The sequence below is a fragment of the Sinocyclocheilus rhinocerous genome, unplaced genomic scaffold (assembly GCF_001515625.1).
Source record: "Sinocyclocheilus rhinocerous isolate Xijiao unplaced genomic scaffold, SAMN03320098_v1.1 scaffold877, whole genome shotgun sequence".
Classification (NCBI taxonomy): Eukaryota; Metazoa; Chordata; class Actinopteri; order Cypriniformes; family Cyprinidae; genus Sinocyclocheilus; species Sinocyclocheilus rhinocerous.
In genome coordinates this window covers 81,364-99,419 of record NW_015662177.1, presented here as the reverse complement: position 1 = coordinate 99,419, position 18,056 = coordinate 81,364, and the positions used below count along the sequence as shown (strand labels likewise).

General features: G+C 38.0%; 2 protein-coding genes and 1 pseudogene across 2 annotated transcripts in view; 2 read left to right on the top strand and 1 right to left on the bottom strand.

Annotated features, from left to right (window-relative positions):
• The window catches only part of LOC107727917 (cleft lip and palate transmembrane protein 1 homolog), a 12,510-nt gene extending 1,848 nt beyond the window's left edge, over positions 1-10,662 (top strand). The window contains exons 2-14 of the mRNA XM_016537955.1: positions 2,688-2,815; positions 3,923-4,046; positions 4,904-5,062; positions 5,235-5,352; positions 5,540-5,625; positions 5,770-5,890; positions 5,999-6,243; positions 7,308-7,401; positions 7,490-7,680; positions 7,780-7,875; positions 7,976-8,111; positions 9,567-9,734; positions 9,851-10,662. Coding sequence (XP_016393441.1) covers positions 2,688-2,815; positions 3,923-4,046; positions 4,904-5,062; positions 5,235-5,352; positions 5,540-5,625; positions 5,770-5,890; positions 5,999-6,243; positions 7,308-7,401; positions 7,490-7,680; positions 7,780-7,875; positions 7,976-8,111; positions 9,567-9,734; positions 9,851-10,029 — 1,845 coding nt within the window. The 3' untranslated portion in view covers positions 10,030-10,662. The remainder of the gene's footprint in view (positions 1-2,687; positions 2,816-3,922; positions 4,047-4,903; positions 5,063-5,234; positions 5,353-5,539; positions 5,626-5,769; positions 5,891-5,998; positions 6,244-7,307; positions 7,402-7,489; positions 7,681-7,779; positions 7,876-7,975; positions 8,112-9,566; positions 9,735-9,850) is intronic.
• A 797-nt stretch (positions 10,663-11,459) lies between these two features.
• LOC107727918 (serine/threonine-protein kinase mos-like) lies at positions 11,460-13,576 on the bottom strand (annotated as a pseudogene).
• A 2,048-nt stretch (positions 13,577-15,624) lies between these two features.
• The window catches only part of LOC107727919 (transcription factor RelB homolog), an 11,464-nt gene continuing 9,032 nt past the window's right edge, over positions 15,625-18,056 (top strand). The window contains exons 1-3 of the mRNA XM_016537957.1: positions 15,625-16,035; positions 16,590-16,601; positions 16,942-17,105. Coding sequence (XP_016393443.1) covers positions 15,999-16,035; positions 16,590-16,601; positions 16,942-17,105 — 213 coding nt within the window. The 5' untranslated portion in view covers positions 15,625-15,998. The remainder of the gene's footprint in view (positions 16,036-16,589; positions 16,602-16,941; positions 17,106-18,056) is intronic.

Genomic DNA, 18,056 nt, shown 5'->3' with positions numbered 1-18,056 from the left:
GACACTAGGCTACTCGCGCTGTTTAATGTGTTTGAGATGTGCTGTCTTCCTGAATGCATAACTTACGTTTCACAGGTATATTCTCCATCTGTAAATGTTAGAAAGCCATGGAAATATTTAAATTTTTCTGTCAGAAGTGTATATTCTCCGCTAATCTTCAGTGAACGAGCGCCGTCGCGCACATCGCAAATCGGCCAAAAAATACAGAGATGAATTTTTGCCCATATCGCCCAGCCCTAATCCAATGTATAGTTGACATTTGAGGCTTAATACTGTAGAATACTATAGAATACAATACAAGTTTTTCAGTTAGAGTGTTTTCAGCTTGTTTATTTTAATATAAAAATATGGCAAGCAGTTGCTTCAAACAATAATATAAACATCATTCAAAGTAAAATGTGATAATCGTAATTAATAATCACAATTAATTACAATTTCAAGAATAATTGACAATTGATTAGGGTTGGGTTTCATTTGAATTTTATCAATTCCGATGCCGATTCTGCTTATCGATTCCGATTCTTTTCGATTCCCAGTTTCGATTCCAATGTGATTAAATAATGATATCAAACATTTATCCTGTGTCTCTTTTTTGCAAACCATTTATTGGAGCTGAATACCATGAACAAAAATCAACAGGCTACATAACTAGAGTCTTTAAGAGCTGTTTGTGTGCAAAATAGAACTGCATGATAATGGATAAATTGAGTTTTTTTTCTTTTTCTTTTTTTTTCCCCCCCAGTGGAAGTTGTGGTTCTCTCATGATTCTGAAGAAAAAACATTAGACAACTAAACAAAATCACATGTAATTTATGAATTAATGATTAAATGACTCACTCAAGATGTACTAGTTTCTTTACTGGATGAATCAGCGTTCTTGAACAAATCTCTTGTATGATTCAAAGACAAATACATTTTAACAGCCCCTTTTCGCCACCTACTGGCTTAACGATTTAATCGATAAATCTTCATTTGAAGTTTCAAATTACTTTCAAAAAGTGATTTACTCTATTTTAATCGCTACCATACACATCGTACACACAGTTTATATCTGAACTATAAACTTTTATCCCAGTACTTTTATCCCAGTGATTTGAATGTTTGTAACACAGAAATAATGATACTGTGTGACTGAAAAGACTGAAGCTGTTTCATTCATGACAGACAGCTGCTCTCTTTAGGTCAGCGGCAGCGCGAACGCAAATGTAATTGTTCAAATCACATTGGTGTGATCGTACGCTGCACGGACGAACCAAGTGATCACAACATTGATCGCACACGTCAAAGGTTGAGGAATGAAACAGACGAATCATTATAATTTAGGAATAGAATCACGTAAGTGTTTGAATCGTGTTTAACGATTCAAACGATCTTTAACGATCTATTCAATTAAAGTGCTTTGTCATGTTGGTGGTGACACCTCTCTTGCAACATGTTTAGCTATCACAGATATTATACTTAGCTTTTTTGGCTTTTGATTGCAAATGTAGCCAAACTTTGGAGCACTTAGATTAGCGAGCAAGGTCCTGGCAGTGGCAGATCGCTAGGTCCGGTCGTCACAGATGAAGAAAAAAAAAGCGCATAGGAATCGAAAGGCGGAATTGAAATTTTAATTTGACAACAAGTATCCGATTCCTGACCTTAAGTATCCGATTCTGGAATCGGAATCGGAATTGATTTTCGATTCCCAACCCTACAATTGATTTTTGTCATAATCCTCCAGCCCTACTTCGTACCACAATTTATTAGTTTGTTGGTATGTTTCTGTATTCTATATGTTTTTGGCCTTATGTTTTGATCCCATCCCTGAACTTGGTGACAGGCCTTTTTGGACCTATTGTTATCTCAGCTGTTATCTCTAATCTTTAGACATCTGGATTGTAACCAGAATCATTGTAAATCAGATCCTGACTTTTGTTTCCATTTAGTTGACCTAAATCCAGTCAGAAGTAATTACATGCTTACCCTGGCATTAAAATGATTTAAGTTTAATATTTACCCTGTTCAGTAGTGTGTCAAATCTAAATCATTGTCCCTGGCAAATTGCTTTTAGCTGATCACCAATTAAATAAACAGAAATGAACTGGAACAGGTACAGAGCTAGATGAAAACTCCAATAGTCACTTTATGAGCTTGTGAAGATAAATGTATGGTAATCATATTATCGTTGTTTGTAGTTGAAACTGGTCACGTTTCGTTTTATTTAGATTGAGTTAATGGCAGGCATCTATCAGACATTCTCATCTGCCTCATTTGTCTCATCTGTCTGTCTGAGGAGTGATTAGTTTTTTTTGTGTGCAGTTGGTGATTTTGAGATCTGTTTTTGTAAATATGACTTTATTTTAGCAATAAAATATCAGTGGTTTTGTGAGCACTTTATTTCCTGTTTTGTCAGTACAGGTTTTAGTTGACATCCTTCAAAGAACTGTCAGTCTGGGTTATTGAAAATAATTGCAATCATGTACAGATATAGTTGTAATATTTAGCTTTCTTTTTTCTGCTTTGTTAATTATCAATTATATAAACTATTTAGATCTAAATCTAAAGCAATAAGATAGTGTAAAACAATCAACCTGTGGTTAAAAAAAACAAGTATCAGAGCTCTGAAACTGATCTGTTCGATCTTTATATCACAATGAATACTAAATCTTTATAGTAATTTTGTTTATCACAAATGTTCTGTGCAGGTGAGCAGTAATGGGGCAGCTGCCTCAGGTCAGGTAGCTCAGATAGGTGCGACTGCACAGGACCCCCAACAACAACAACAGCAACAGCAGCCCAACGCCTGGCAGGTGATTAAAGGTGTTCTCTTCAGGTGAGTCCTTAATGTTGTGCACTTAAATGTTTAACTCTATAACTGTTTTTTTTTTCTTTCTTGTCTTAATATGCACTTTAAAACTATTTAGATCTAAATCTAAAGCAATAAGATAGTGTAAAACAATCAACCTGTGGTTAAAAAAAACAAGTATCAGAGCTCTGAAACTGATCTGTTCGATCTTTATATCACAATTAATACTAAATCTTTATAGTAATTTTGTTTATCACAAATGTTCTGTGCAGGTGAGCAGTAATGGGGCAGCTGCCTCAGGTCAGGTAGCTCAGATAGGTGCGACTGCACAGGACCCCCAACAACAACAACAGCAACAGCAGCCCAACGCCTGGCAGGTGATTAAAGGTGTCCTCTTCAGGTGAGTCCTTAATGTTGTGCACTTAAATGTTTAACTCTATAATTTTTTTTTTTTTCTTTCTTGTCTTAATATGCACTTTAAGAACTTCCTGCACTTTGGTCTTTATTTGACAGAGGTGGTTTGTTTTTGACCATTGTAAAACTCTGTGATGTGCTCGGTAACTTATAATAGATCATATGGTAGTGTTTAAGCTAGGTGTGCTGGTTTCCAGTGCATTTGAATAGTTTATTTGGTAATTATTATTAATGACATCTTCAGGGTTTCTGTAGTATCAAAATAGGTTTGAGAATTGTCAACTTTGACTGGAATTGCCTACTGAAGTTTTGATATTGTAACAACCCCAGCATGAGCCCTGAGGAGCTGTATTGCTCAACAGACATCTCGTGAGAGGAAAGCAACTGAACTCCTGAGCTGTTCTGGGTGCTCTAATTGATGTCAGGGGGGTTTATGTTAACTTGTGTTAATATTTCATACTTATGCAATATATAAAGTTTGTCACAATTACAGTATTTACCTTATCCAGTGATATTTCTATTAACTCACTTTTCTCATATTTAAGGTGGGCTGCTAGAGGCTGTATTTCACAAAAAAAAAAAAACTTTTTAATCTGTCTCATATCATAGATGGTAGTGTAAGGCAACACTATTGCATCATGAGTTTTGGGATTACGCTTTCAGAACATCATTGTACTGAAGTCTAATGTGAGTCTGCTCTTGTGTTTGTGTATCACCCAGGATTTTTATCATCTGGGCTATAAGCAGCTGGTTCCGCAGAGGTCCATCAACTCCAGATCCCAACACTCCTGCTGGAGCTCCACGAGTGCCCAGCCGAAACCTCTTCCCCAAGGACACCCTTATGGTATTCATAATCAAGACTAGGGTTGTGACGGTGATGAAATTTTCCCACCACCGGTTAATCAACGTGTGACAACACCCATAATACCGGTATCAGTAGGGTGGGGGCTTGTGTTCATTGGCATTTTCCCTCTTTTCCTCGCTTTTCTTCACTTTTCAATAGCTTATAAATGCCCATGCGCATTTTACTTTCACTTTTAAATTAGCATCAATTCCACGTCAATTGTTTGAACGGACGAAAACAGAACAGTACAACGACAAACTCACTTAGGCTATAAACATAGAACTTCTATTAACAAAACAAATACACCATGCTATAGGCCTAATATAAAATAACACATAACTTACACAAAGTTTAATTATAAAAAACTGAAAATCTGCAAACACTGTGGAACCAAATAAATAAGAAATATAGAACGCTTATTAGCAAAACGAATAATAAAGCTTGGAGGCATGGCATATTGATGTAAAATAAAATAAATAAATTGTACAAACTTTAAATAAAGTAAAAATCAGCAAAGACTGTGGAACCAAATAAATAAGAAATGAATATTAAAAAAAAAACTTCCACAATCACCTTAGATAAACGGCACAACTCAACAGGCTTTTCAAAATCCAAAATATCGCCAAACAGGCGCTTTTGCATTTCATTTCGAAATGCCGTGATGGGCAAGTGACGTAACCAGTGTTGCAGCTTAACACCGGTAACACTGACTATCGCAGCAAGCCTAATCAAGACCTTTCCTATCTGCCTTTTACATGTATAACATAAGCAGGATATCTAATCAAGCGTATAACCAAATTCTCTGTAAGAACTGGTTTGTAGCTGCTTTTGTTATTCTGTTACCTGTCTTTTCACAGGATTTATATGTATATATCTCTGAGAATGAGATATTTACAGATTTTAACAATACAGAAGCCCTGTTCTGGTACCAGCAAGATCTGGTTTATGGAGATTGGACCACAGGGGAGTCGGGGGATGGCTGCTATGAGCATTACCTAGAGCTGGGCCTCTCTGAGGTGAGACACAAATGCTTTCTATAAATATGAATGGAGTAGATCTGAGACTTGCATGGTTGTTTAAGAGGTAACATTGATTTTTGATTGTACATGTTTAGCGGCAGTGTCGAAATCCAAGAATCCACTTTTTTTTGGCATTATTTGTTCATAGTGCGCCTATTTGTTTGTTCAGAGTCTGAAGCAGAACGGCTCTATATACATCCACATTTACTTCACCAAGAGTGGCTTCCACCCAGACCCCAAACGCAAGGGCCAGTACCGCAGGCTATCCACGGTCCATGCCACTCGAAGTGAGTGTGTCCAGTTTTTGCTTATGTTACTTGCGTTTCTTGTTCTCTCACTCACCTCTGTTACACTTGTGTTTTTGCTGCTCACACATTTGACTGTGTCAACAGGCCTAAAATAACACATTATCAGTGCATGGGTGAACCCTCTTTAAAGCCTTGAGCCCGTTTTCACACACTTCCTCTTCAACAGTGCTCAACAAATACAAGAGGAGGAAGTTCCTCAAGACCAAGAACCTGTTGACGGGAGAAACTGAAGCTGATCCAGAAATTATCAAGGTAAGCTTTAATTAGATTTATCTCAAAATAAGCTAATCCGAGATTGCTCTTGAGATTTTCCATCGCTGTGTATTCTGGGATTGCCTTCTCAGTGAATGACATGTATGCTGTGAAGTTTCTAAAGTTCTGTTTGTACATTCTCAGCGGGCTGAGAGTCATGGGCCTGTGGAGATCATATCCCATTGGCATCCCAATCTCACTATCAACATGGTGGACGATCACACAGCTTGGGTGAAAGGGTCTGTTCCTCCACCTCTTGACCAGCGTAGGTTTTTTTGGTGCTAAACTTCCTCATATAATTGAAACTATTTATTGAGCCGTAGATGAATCCAGAATCGCCTCTGGTTAACCTGAGCACTTCTTTTCCTCGCAGATGTAAAGTTTGATGCAGTGAGTGGAGACTACTATCCCATTGTTTATTTCAATGACTACTGGAACCTGCAGAAGGACTATTACCCTATAAACGAGACCCTGCAGAATCTGCCCCTCCGGCTCACCTACTGCCCCCTCTCCTTGTGGCGCTGGCAGTTATATGCCGCCCAGAGTGCCCGCTCCCCCTGGAACTTCCTGGGAGAGGACACTTACGAGCAGTCAGATGAGGACCAGGATTCTGTGAAGGTCTGTTCTGCACTTCAAGAGAATATTTTTAATGGTTTAGAGATCCAAGTTTCTTTACCATCAAAATGTTTGAGATGAAATCAGGGTTACAGACATGTTTATAGCTGTATGTATATAGATATGGAATGTAGAAAATGTGAACCTGGTTTTTGTTTTTCACACTTCCAAATGTCAAATATAAAAATGAAATATTATTTGAATGGATTGATAATTGGTTTTAATCAATATTAACACTTTTTTTTTTTTTACTTGTATTTTGTTAATTTTGGAAGTACAGATAAATGACATCATTTGGTTGGTGTCAAAAGAATAGTACCCCACAATTAAAACCCATTAAATCGCAATTATTTAATTTGTTGATTTAGACCATTTAGATTTAAAAAAAAATTGTATAATGCTAATGAAAAAAATATAATTATTATAATATATATATATATATATTAGAATATTTTGCATATTAATAAAATAATGATGGTTTTGGCTATTGTGGTAAAATGCAGAAATAAAATTCATTTTGGCTATTGGAACACTTAAACTATTAGTCGAAAAATCAGTTGATTGGTTGTAAAAAGAAAAAAATGTTGAATTTCTACATGTTATTTGCTTCTCATAATGCGTGACCATTTCCGGGTCCAGACCCTGTATCAGATGCCAAAACTGCTGCTAATATACGCTCATAGTGTGCTGGAATACTACCAAAAGGTCATGATCCTACCCTTTATTTCCATACTGAAATCTCAAATAGCCAGACGGTAATTCATCTTTCATGAAATATTAATTAAACAAAATATTGGTGTCCAGGACCCAGTGTGCCCAGAGGCTATAGTGCACACTGAGAGTTTTTGAAAGCTTAAATGTGCAATATGTATAAATAGTGCGCATAAACACCTGTATTTTCAGTTGAAATTAGTAGAGGCTCAGACACGAAAGAGTCACAATAAGCAGATAATCTTCTTAGCCTGAATCATGAATATTAATTAGATGTAATGTTAAAACTACAAGCAGTGTAAAAATGCCATTAAAGTATCTTGTTGTGTTAATATACTTGCTTATTGTCTCAACAGGTGGCTCTACTTGAGACCAACCCCTACCTCCTGGGACTGACCATCGTTGTTTCCATCGTCCACAGCATTTTTGAGTTCTTGGCCTTCAAGAATGGTAAATAAATATTGATGTATATATGTGTGGTAATCGATTGAGACTTGTAGGTTCAGGTGTCTGAGCTCTCATTTCACTTTCTCTGCAGATATCCAGTTCTGGAACAGCCGTCAGTCTCTGGAGGGGCTGTCTGTGCGCTCCATCATATTCGGAGTGTTCCAGTCTCTGGTAGTGCTGCTCTATATCCTGGACAATGAGACCAACTTTGTCGTCCAGGTCAGCGTATTCATCGGTCTGCTCATCGACTTCTGGAAGATTACCAAAGTCATGGACGTCAGGGTGAGATGATGCCACTGCCAGGCATTTTGGATTGCTTCAATTAAATGGCTAGGCTTGAATTCTTGGATCTCGATGTTGATTCTTGTTTTCTTTTCCTAGCTGGACAGAGAGAACAGGATTGCTGGAATTGTCCCACGATTGACATTCAAAGATAAGTCCACATATGTGGAGTCTTCAACCAAAATCTATGATGACGTAAGAGATCTTTCAGCTGCAATTTAGAGGTGATTCATCAAATACACATCATTTATACAAGTTTTATGATTAATGTCTCTTTTGCTTTTTTTTTCCCTAGATGGCCTTTAAGTACCTGTCCTGGCTGTTGTACCCTCTCTTTGGGTGCTATGCAGTTTATAGCTTATTATATGTGGAACATAAAGGCTGGTACTCTTGGGTGCTCAGTATGCTTTATGGGTTCTTGTTAACCTTCGGTAAGTATAACTGTACTTTTGTAATGGCTGCATTCAGCTGCATTTCTGATTATCAAAAATTGCTCAGAGTCTGTGGCAACTTAAAAGTCAGTGACTAGATGCTTGAGGAAAAACTCAAAAAGGGGAATTCCACTTTTTCACCTTCAAGGCCCAAAGGATTTTCTACAGTTCTGTAAATAGAATAAGAGACAACGCTGTCCACAAGGACACACTGTCACGTGTGAAATCCAGTCGCTAGCCTGAAGGGTGTGAATGCGTGTTGACACACATTCATATTTAATGGATTTTAAAGTGAAATTAACAGGAAAACTTTTTGTCTTAACCTTCAGATGTAGCTTTTTGCCATATTCTGAGTTAGTTTGTACTTTACATTTTATGCAGATGCTTTTATCAGGGTTTCTGTGGGTCATACATCTTAATTCAACCTCGCAGAAATAAAGGCCTTAAAAAGGTCCTAAATCAGAACAGAAGGTCTTAAATTCATACTTTTTTGGCATTAAATGTTGCATGCATTGCTAAAAAGTAATATCCTCCTCAGTAGTTTTGTCTTGCTTTGCAATACAAATATCTAAATATCCTTAAATTAAGATACATTTACTGTACGTAAGATGCAAAATGAAGATAGGAAGTGTTTTTGCTTAAAACTAATTTGTAAATAGAGTATAAAAAACCTGTTTTCCATTTGAATTAACTTGATTTTTTTCTGAGCCCATTGGTAGATATTTGTTCTTGTTTAATCATAAACTCATTGTGATCAGTCTTACAGAAAACACGACATGTGTTGTCCTATGTCATTTTGCTTCAAGTAATTGATTCTTTATTTTTAGACATTTGCTTTGGAAAAATACTGTGGATGAACTTACCTTCATAAAACCTGCAGAAACCCTGTTTTATCCAAATTGACTTGCATTACATTCAAGATATACGTTTTTATCAGGGCATGCTTTCTCTGGGAATCAAACCCATGACCTTGGTGTCACTAATGCAATGCTCTACGGTTTGAGCTACAGGAACTTTAGTTTGTAATTCTGTTTGGTGACACTATTATTGCTGAAATCACACAGCAAATTACAAAATGTCTGACATTTAAAAATATTTTGTAAAATCACTCATTCAAATGTTTTAAAGATGCTTCACAGTGGTTAACTAATTAATTAATGGATGCTTTAATTAGCGTGCTGACAGCATGTTTTGCTTGAACTTTTAGACTGCTAAGGTGGCAAAAATAATTTTAGGGAAAATTTGTGTTTACATTTATTTTAGCACAATTTATTTTAAAAAAGGCATCTCTCAAGACCCCTGAGTCCTCAAGACTGACTAGTTGTTCAGGCATCCCACTGATTTTAAATAGTTGTTTCACACATCCTTATTTTTCATTAGTTCTTATGACACGTCCAACTGTAAAAATTCAACTTGCCTATAATTCAAATGATAAATGCTTTGTTTTTCCTAAAGGGTTCATTACCATGACACCGCAGCTCTTCATCAACTACAAGATGAAGTCAGTGGCCCATCTTCCCTGGAGGATGCTCACCTACAAGGCCCTGAATACCTTTATAGATGACTTGTTTGCCTTCGTCATCAAGATGCCAATGATGTACAGAATAGGTTGCCTCAGAGATGGTACGTGCTTATACATTTCCCTCTGACACTTTGAATTTCTCAATATGATTGCATCAGTTTAGTGTTATGTTAAACAATGTCTAGTATTAATTGGATGTACCACCATTTCTCCACAGATGTGGTCTTCTTCATCTATCTGTACCAGCGCTGGATTTATAGAGTGGATCCCAACCGTGTGAATGAGTTCGGGACCAGCGGAGTGGAGCAGAGCAAGGACAGCCCAGCCCAGCCAGCAGCTGCCGACACAACCGCTGCCATCACAGATAAATCAGAGGGGGAGAAGAAAAATGATTAACCCCTTTTAACCCCCTCCCTTGCCCTCTGGTCTTGTGAAGGTGTGATAAGGCATCTTCAAGGCTGAGTTTGTTTAATTGTCAGGGAAGGGAACTGGATTAATGGTATTACGTAAAAGACTGCAGGAAAAAAAGTTCAGTTCGGCGTTCCTCCTTTGTGTGGAATCCACAGGAAAAGAATATTTAATGTTGACTTCTTAAAATCATTCTTTTTCAATCTCCCATATTTTTGCAGTCAAAGTGAAGTAAAATGTGATGTACTGTATTGTATATTTTTTGGGTTGGTAACACTAATAATTTGAAGGGTTAGGTGGTCTGTAATGAAATCCTATTGGCTGGAGTGAATAGGGCGATTGCAGTACATATCATTTTGTTTTTTGAAGTATAAGAGCGAGGAAAAGAGGCCAAACGCAGCCTTGCTGGTCTCCTGATTCTGTGTACTTATTTTCTGTTCATTCCATGTGTGAAGGGGTACCAGGAAGCAGTTGTGTAGTGTAGGACGGAGGTGGCCAAGAAAAAGAAAAAAAAAGCCAATTCTGTTCAAATGCTACCCGTGCGAGACCAAGACTTGCTGTGTTTTTAAAACAAGAATTGATGTTGCAAACTTGAACAAAAAATAAAGAAATAACAGCCTTGTAGGTATTAATATATAATTACATTAATATTATTAATAACTGATGATTTCTTTTTTTTTCTTAAGCCTCTGAATTTTCTTTTATATGTCCTAAAACTGTATAGCATCTCAGCTTGTAAAACTTAATCATGCTGACATGAACTTGTCTAGCGATAGCTGAATTGCCAGTCTTCTCACTGAGAGCTAGTTCCATTACATTCACACTCCACGGCTGGACCACCATGTGTCACATCCAGGTTCGGCTTGACACATTGACGGTCCAAGAATGCGTGAGAGAAAATGTCTGGTTTGTCCTAATTTTCTTTGGTGCCGTACTTCTGAATTGATTGGGCTTTCTTTTTTGGTACGTTCCAAAATTTAATCACTCATGTTTATAGTAAAGCATAAGTGCAGTTTAAATCCAACATTGTTTTATTCATGTCTCAAGAGTTGTTCATTTGCATATTTGGCTTTTTAAAGGTGTGACATTGAGCTCATAATATATATATTATACCTAGGGAAAAGTTAAACATTTGATTACACCATATGAAGTGCATACTTGCTCCTCTGGTTTAGCATGACTCTCTGCCTTAAAACAAATGTTTTGTGGTTTCCAATGCAAAGACTTTTGCTACCATAACTACTTTTTTCATATTAAAATAATAATACTAAAATTGCTCGAACAGGTTGGTTTCGGTATAAACTAATATTATAAACTAGCAGATTTACATTTGAGATTTACATTTTGTTGGACAAAAACGAAGCTCACTTTTTGATTGACTCCACTGTGATGTGACCCTGTCTCTCTCTCTCTCTCACACACACACGCGCGCACACCAATCTAAATTTCTCTTCACTATCATGTGTTCCGCATTTTCACCTACTGTATGATATAATCCAAAAATGGTCCATGTAGCTGCAGAAAGCAAATGATGTTGTATAGAGCGGTGTTCATATTCACAAATGTAATCTGGGTTAACATGCATTTTTTTTATTTGTTGTGCTGACACCTAGCGGCGTGCATGCAGCATCACGCAAAAGTTTTCAGTCACCGATGTTATAAGAAATGCTCTGTTTGCAGTCTATTCGTTATGGTTCATTTATTCTGCTATCAAAATTGTCCAATAACAAGGCAGTTTCCGAAATAAAGTGAGTAAAATTCAACTGTTCAATATGGCGGCCCCTGTAAGGCGACCCGCTCCATGTAAAAATACTCATAATGCATCATAATAGTCAAACATTGTGCTCGTTCCTATGTGGGTAAAACGTGCTTAATTACGAACAAAATAGCTTTAACAACTTTTTACTAATAAAATTAAAGTTAAACTGATAAACTTATTTGTAAATCAATGTTCACCTCACATTTATTAGTAAACGCAGCAAATATCAACTCATAGATTTATTCAGAACTATTACAAATCACACAAAAGGCCCGCTTTAAACAGAAGAAAACATTTAAAGTTCTTTTGATATTTAACATTAATTTTGCTTGACAATAAAAAGGTTACAAAATTAAACTTACAAAACATTACAATAAAAAAACACTTCAAATGAAGATATTTCGTGAGTCTGGAGGGTCCATGTGGAGCAAATTCACAATAAAATGGAAAGTTGATTGACGAGCTGGTCTGCGGTCGGTCGGACGCTGGGGTCGCCGTCCCAGCACAGGCTGATCAGTTTTTGACACTTCTGTCCTAGAGAAGACTGGATAAAAACATCCCTAGCGATGGAAGGGCGCAGATTATACGCCACGACAGCGTACAGAACATACTGTCTGTGTCCCTCATACGGCGGCTCTCCGTGAGAAGCTGCCACATGGTGATGCCAAACGAATACATGTCCACGCGCGGAGAAACCTCGCCTTTCAGCAGCTCGGGGAACTCCATTACAATCGTCCCGATGTTGTTTTAGGAGCTGAGGTGCGTAGGAGTGCACGTGGTGGCCGCGATCACGCGCACGATGTTTTGATGGTGCAGGTGCGCCGCATTGAGTTCAGCCCAGAAACTCTGCCTCGAGGCCAGCTTGTTTTTCACACATCTCACTTCCTTTACAGCAACAGTCTCGTCAAAGTATGTGCCTTTGAACACCAGACCGAATCCACCGCTGCCGATGGGCTTCAAGGCCTGTAGTTCTCGCCAATGAATCACGGAGAACCACAGTCTATGGGCGATTTGACCGTGAAACGTGTTTGTGGGCACACGCAGCGTGGATCCACTCGCAGTTTTGGATAGCGGGCTGCTGCACGCGCCAAACTTCAGCCCAAATCCTTAGGCAGGAGTCGGGTGACGGGGATTGGTGACGGCATAGTGCATGGTAACCGTGAACCCAAAATAGCTGTCCGCTAAATTTGGAGCTCCGCTTCGCGTGGGAGAATTCACGTGCTCATTTTATGCACGTCTGTCATATGACCATCACGGGCCAAATGTCAAGGCGTTTAATTTGTATGTTCTATGAAACTATGTTCTCGGTGTGTAGGCGGCATATTAACATAGGTCAACCTTTTAAATAAAACAATGGTTAAAACAAGGCCGTTTAAGCAGTGCTATAAATCACCCGCGTTATTTGCGGCTCAGATGTCAATCTCTTTTCTACCTTACCTAGTGCTGTATTAAAGGCTGACGCAATGATGAAACCAACATGCTCAGTGTGCCCTCATTTCATCCATTTACTAGAGATCATGTGACTATATCAACCTTCTCACTCTCTGAGCTAGTACTTAGTTATTTATTAATATACATACACACATATATATATATATATACACAAACAAAACAAATATATATATATATAACATTAGTAGACATAATATTTTATATAAGCAATTTAATATATTCACACACACGCACACACATATATATATATATATACATATATATATATATAGATTTAAATATCTTTTCTACCTTAGTAGTGCTGTATTAACAAATGTCTGACGCAACGATTAAAACAACAGGCTCAATGTGCCCTCATTACATCCATCATTGTTATTCTGCAATATTTACACTTCAATTTGACATAGTCACCACTGACAATCTACTACTAAATATACAGTGCCGCTTGAAAGTTTGTGAACCCTTTAGAATTTTCTATATTTCTGCATAAATATGACCCAAAACATAATCAAAAGTCCTGAAAGTAGACAAAGAGAACCCAAACAAACAAGTGAGACAAAAATATGTTCTTTGTCATTTATTTATTCAGGAAAATGATACAATATTACATATCTGTGAGTGGCAAAAGTATGGAGTGATTGACTAACAAAGATCACTCCAAAAGCAAGATGTGTGTAATAGTCTGCAAGGTTGCAAAGGAACCCAGGGTAACTTCTAAGCAACTAAAGGCCTTTCTCACATTGGCTAATGTTAATGTTCATGAGTCCACCATCAGGAGAACACTGAACAGCCACGGTGTGCATGGTGCATCCAAAAAGAACATTGCTGCCAGTCTGCAGTTTGCTAAAGATCATGCGGACAAGCCAGAGGGCTACTGGAGAAATGTTTTGTGGACAGATGTGACCAAAATAGAACTTTTTGGTTTAAATGAGCAGCGTTATGTTTGAAGAAAAGAACACCCTGTATTTCAGCATAAGAACCTCATTCCATCTGTGAAACTTGGTGGTGGTAATATCATGGTTCGGGCCTGTTTTGCTGCATCTGGACCAGGACAGCTTGCCATCATTGATGGAACAATGAATTGTAATTATGTCAGGACATCTGTCAGTGAACTAATTCTCAAGAGAAAGTGGGCCATGCAGCAAGACAACGACCCCAAGCACACAAGTTGTTCAACCAATTAATCCAATTGAAATTTTGTGGAAGGAACTGAAGCAAGTAGTTCATAGGAGGAAACCCACCAACATCACAGAGCTGAAGGGGTTCTGTACTGAGGAATGGTCTAAAACTCCTTCAAGATGTTGTGCAGGACTGATCAGCAGTTACAAGAAACATTACCTACAGTTATTGTTGCAAAAGGGGGTCACACCAGATACTGAATGCAAAGATTAACATACTTTTGCCACTCACAGATATAGTGACGTGACATGTGGCCAAGTATGCCCGGGGAGCAGTTGGGGGTTCAGTGCCTTGCTCAAGGGCACCTCAGTCGTGGTATTGAAGGTGGGAGAGAGCACTGTACATTCACTCCCCCCACCTACAATCCCTGCCGGTACGAGACTTGAACCCGCAACCTTTGGGTTACGAGTCCGACTCTCTAACCATTAGGCCACGACTTCCCCCAAATTATGCATTATACGGAGGTAAGATAAAAAGAAAATACCATTTACAATTTTCTGAAGACTGTCAGTTCCCCTCAGATATACATTCATATTCAATTCAATTCAATTCAAGTTTATTTGTACAGCGCTTTTCACGATACAAATCATTGCAAAGCAACTTTACAGCAAATTAAGTTGGCACACACTGACACCTGATAGTCATCTCACTGATTAAAAACACCTCTGAACAGATGGAATCTAATTTCACCTTCAAATTAACTGCCAATCCTAGAGATTCACATACTTTTGCCACTCACAAATATTTAACACCAGATCATTTTTCTCAATAAATAAATGGCAAAGAAAATATTTTTGTCTCATTTGTTTGTTTGGGTTCTCTTTGTCTACTTTCAGGACTTTTGATTATGTTTTGGGTCATATTTATGCAGAAATATAGAAAATTCTAAAGGGTTCACAAACTTTCAAGCAGCACTGTATATACGTGTGTGGGTGTGTGTACGATTGAATGTATTAAATTGCGTATATAAAATAAAAATTATATATATATATAATATATATATATAATTTTAAAATGTTAAATAAGCACCCAATAAACATCCAATCGTACATTTGAATGATATTTCGATTTTATATAATGTACATAATTTGTTACTATTTATTATTACTTGCTGTATACAGGTTATTTTAGGATGGTGTTCTGTGTACCTGTAATTGGTGCGCTTTCTTGAAACTCACCTGTTAGTCGTTGTCATGGTGATGAATCTTGGGGTTTCCCCAGTTGTGACGTAGGGGGATTTCCACCCACCAGATCAGACCTTTTGTAGCTTACCAAGAGAAAAAGTGAAAGAAATACGGAGCGAAGGTGTTCTGTTTGTCATGTCACAGTCGTTAGTGGCTGAGCAACAGCTAAAGCGGTCTCTCATTTTCTCTCGGGATTTCTTTTCCAAAAAGCTTCCGTTAACTTCAGGCTTCCAAAAACAGGCGAAGCACCCGGAAATGAGTCCATAACGCGGGACTGATGATCTGATCGCTGTTTCGGAGGATTGCAATTCAACATAATAACGACCTACGAGAGCGTGTAGGAACCAACGAGACTCTTTTTCTTCTTCTTCATTGTGCCTGCAATGAGAAACATGAGCGTTCGGAACGGCACAGCGGGAGGTCAGTTCAGTTTCTTACACGTTCACTTCGGCCCTGTTGTCACTCTGATTCAGCATGTTTTAGGACTACTTGCTCTACTTTAAGTTACTCCTAAGCGATGCATTATGTACGCATTATGCACTGAACTTGAACGGCAGCTATCGCCACATCACTTTATATTACGTTTTATGACACAAAAGGTCACGTTATCATCGAAACTAAGTTGTTTTCTTAGAGAAGTGGGTGTTTCCAAAGTTACAGGCCTGTATTGAAACAATAATACAGGCCCGCGAATGTCTTTTCCTGTTTTACTGTCGCAAAAATAATATTTTAGCATGTTTATAATCTGTCGAGAAGTATGTTTATCATCTGATATGTTTCATGATAGCGCATTTGTTTATTAGCTGATAATAAAGTCAAGCTGCTGCAGACACGTTTATCAAACGACTTTGTCATTAACTGCTAGTTTTATGTTAAATAAATAAATAAAAAGTCGCTTTCAGTTTCGTTTTCCGGAAATGCGCATGTTTACCTGTTTTTCTCTTCTTTTTTCCCCATCATGTCTCCCTGTGCAGACCTTTATCTAGGTGAGTGCAGATGTGGCCTCATTGTGAGGTGACCTTGGTTGTCCACTTTGTTTCTTCTTTCATATATTTAGTGTCTTATGGTTTTAAAGGGATAGTTCAACAAAAATGTTGTCATTATTTAGTCACCTTTATGCCCTCCAGCCCAGTGACTTTCCATGGAACACAAAAGGAGATGTTATTCAGCCCAGTGGCCCCAGTCACCATATTTTTCCATGCAGTGAAAGTACACAATAGTGTCATTCTGCCTAACATCTGCTTTTGTGTTACATGGGGAAAATGTATTGGTAAGTGATGTCTTTAACTAGATCTCTTGTTTATATTGATTAAAACTGTCCCTCAGATATTATAGATGAGTACCTTACGGAGAAAACGATCAAAGAACTGTCCGTAACGCTCCCTGGTCCTCCTCCTCCACCTGTGGACCAGGACATCCAGCCAGTTGATCCGCCGTCTAGAGGCAGGCGAAGCACACCGGTGTTGGTCTCCAGAGGAGCAGCTCCACATGTGAGTCTTTCTGCTGTTACACTACATTGAACCAAAATAGCAGTTGTTGTATCAGTTGCTAAAGCAGGCATTACTATTATTATTGTACATACTTTACTGAAACCCTTAAAAGGATAGTTCACCCAAAGATGAAGATTCTATCATCATTTACTCGCCGTCATGTCGTTCCAAACCCTTCTGTGGAACATAAAAGAATATATTGAAGAATGTTGGTAACCTGATGACCATTGACTTCCACACGCAGAGACAATTTTCAAAATATCTTCTTTTGTGTTCCAGAAAGTCATAAGGTTTAGAATGACATGATGATAGAATTTAAATTTTTGGGTGAACTCTCTTTAACACTAACAACTGAATTTGGTGCGTAACTCATCCTGCATTGTTTGTGCTATGGACACGAATGATGCCTCAAATTCTGTGGCATATTGATGGTATTAGCTCACTATACAAAATGTCTTGTGTTTTTTGGTAGATATCGAAACTTGTTATTCATGACATCAAGCTTTTTTACTCCCAGAAGGGTGATTGTAATTCGATGCCTACTTTTAGTTAGCGTTCTCTCCGCTCATGCTTCTCTCCCCCATACAAAAGAGAGTCAGGCACATACCCTCCCTTCTGCTTCTCACTTTCTCATTGGCTGGTTTATCGCCCAGCTATGTGAGCTTCCTGTTTCTTCACCATGCTTCTTCTGGCTCTTCTCAGCGGCTCTTTGTGTAAGCGATCTGAGTCCATCCTCAGGCATGTCCAGAGACTTGGTGTTTGTCTGTTGTCTTCTCAAAAATTCATCATTCTGATACTTTTTATTCCTCTGTTATTATAATTGTGCTGATTTTGTGTTCAATATCTGCATGTGTCAAACAGACTGTGACTCACTCTCTTTCTCTCTCTTTTTCCACTCACTCACTTTCTCTTTCTCTCTTGCTGTTTTTTTTTTTTTGTGGTGGCTTAGAT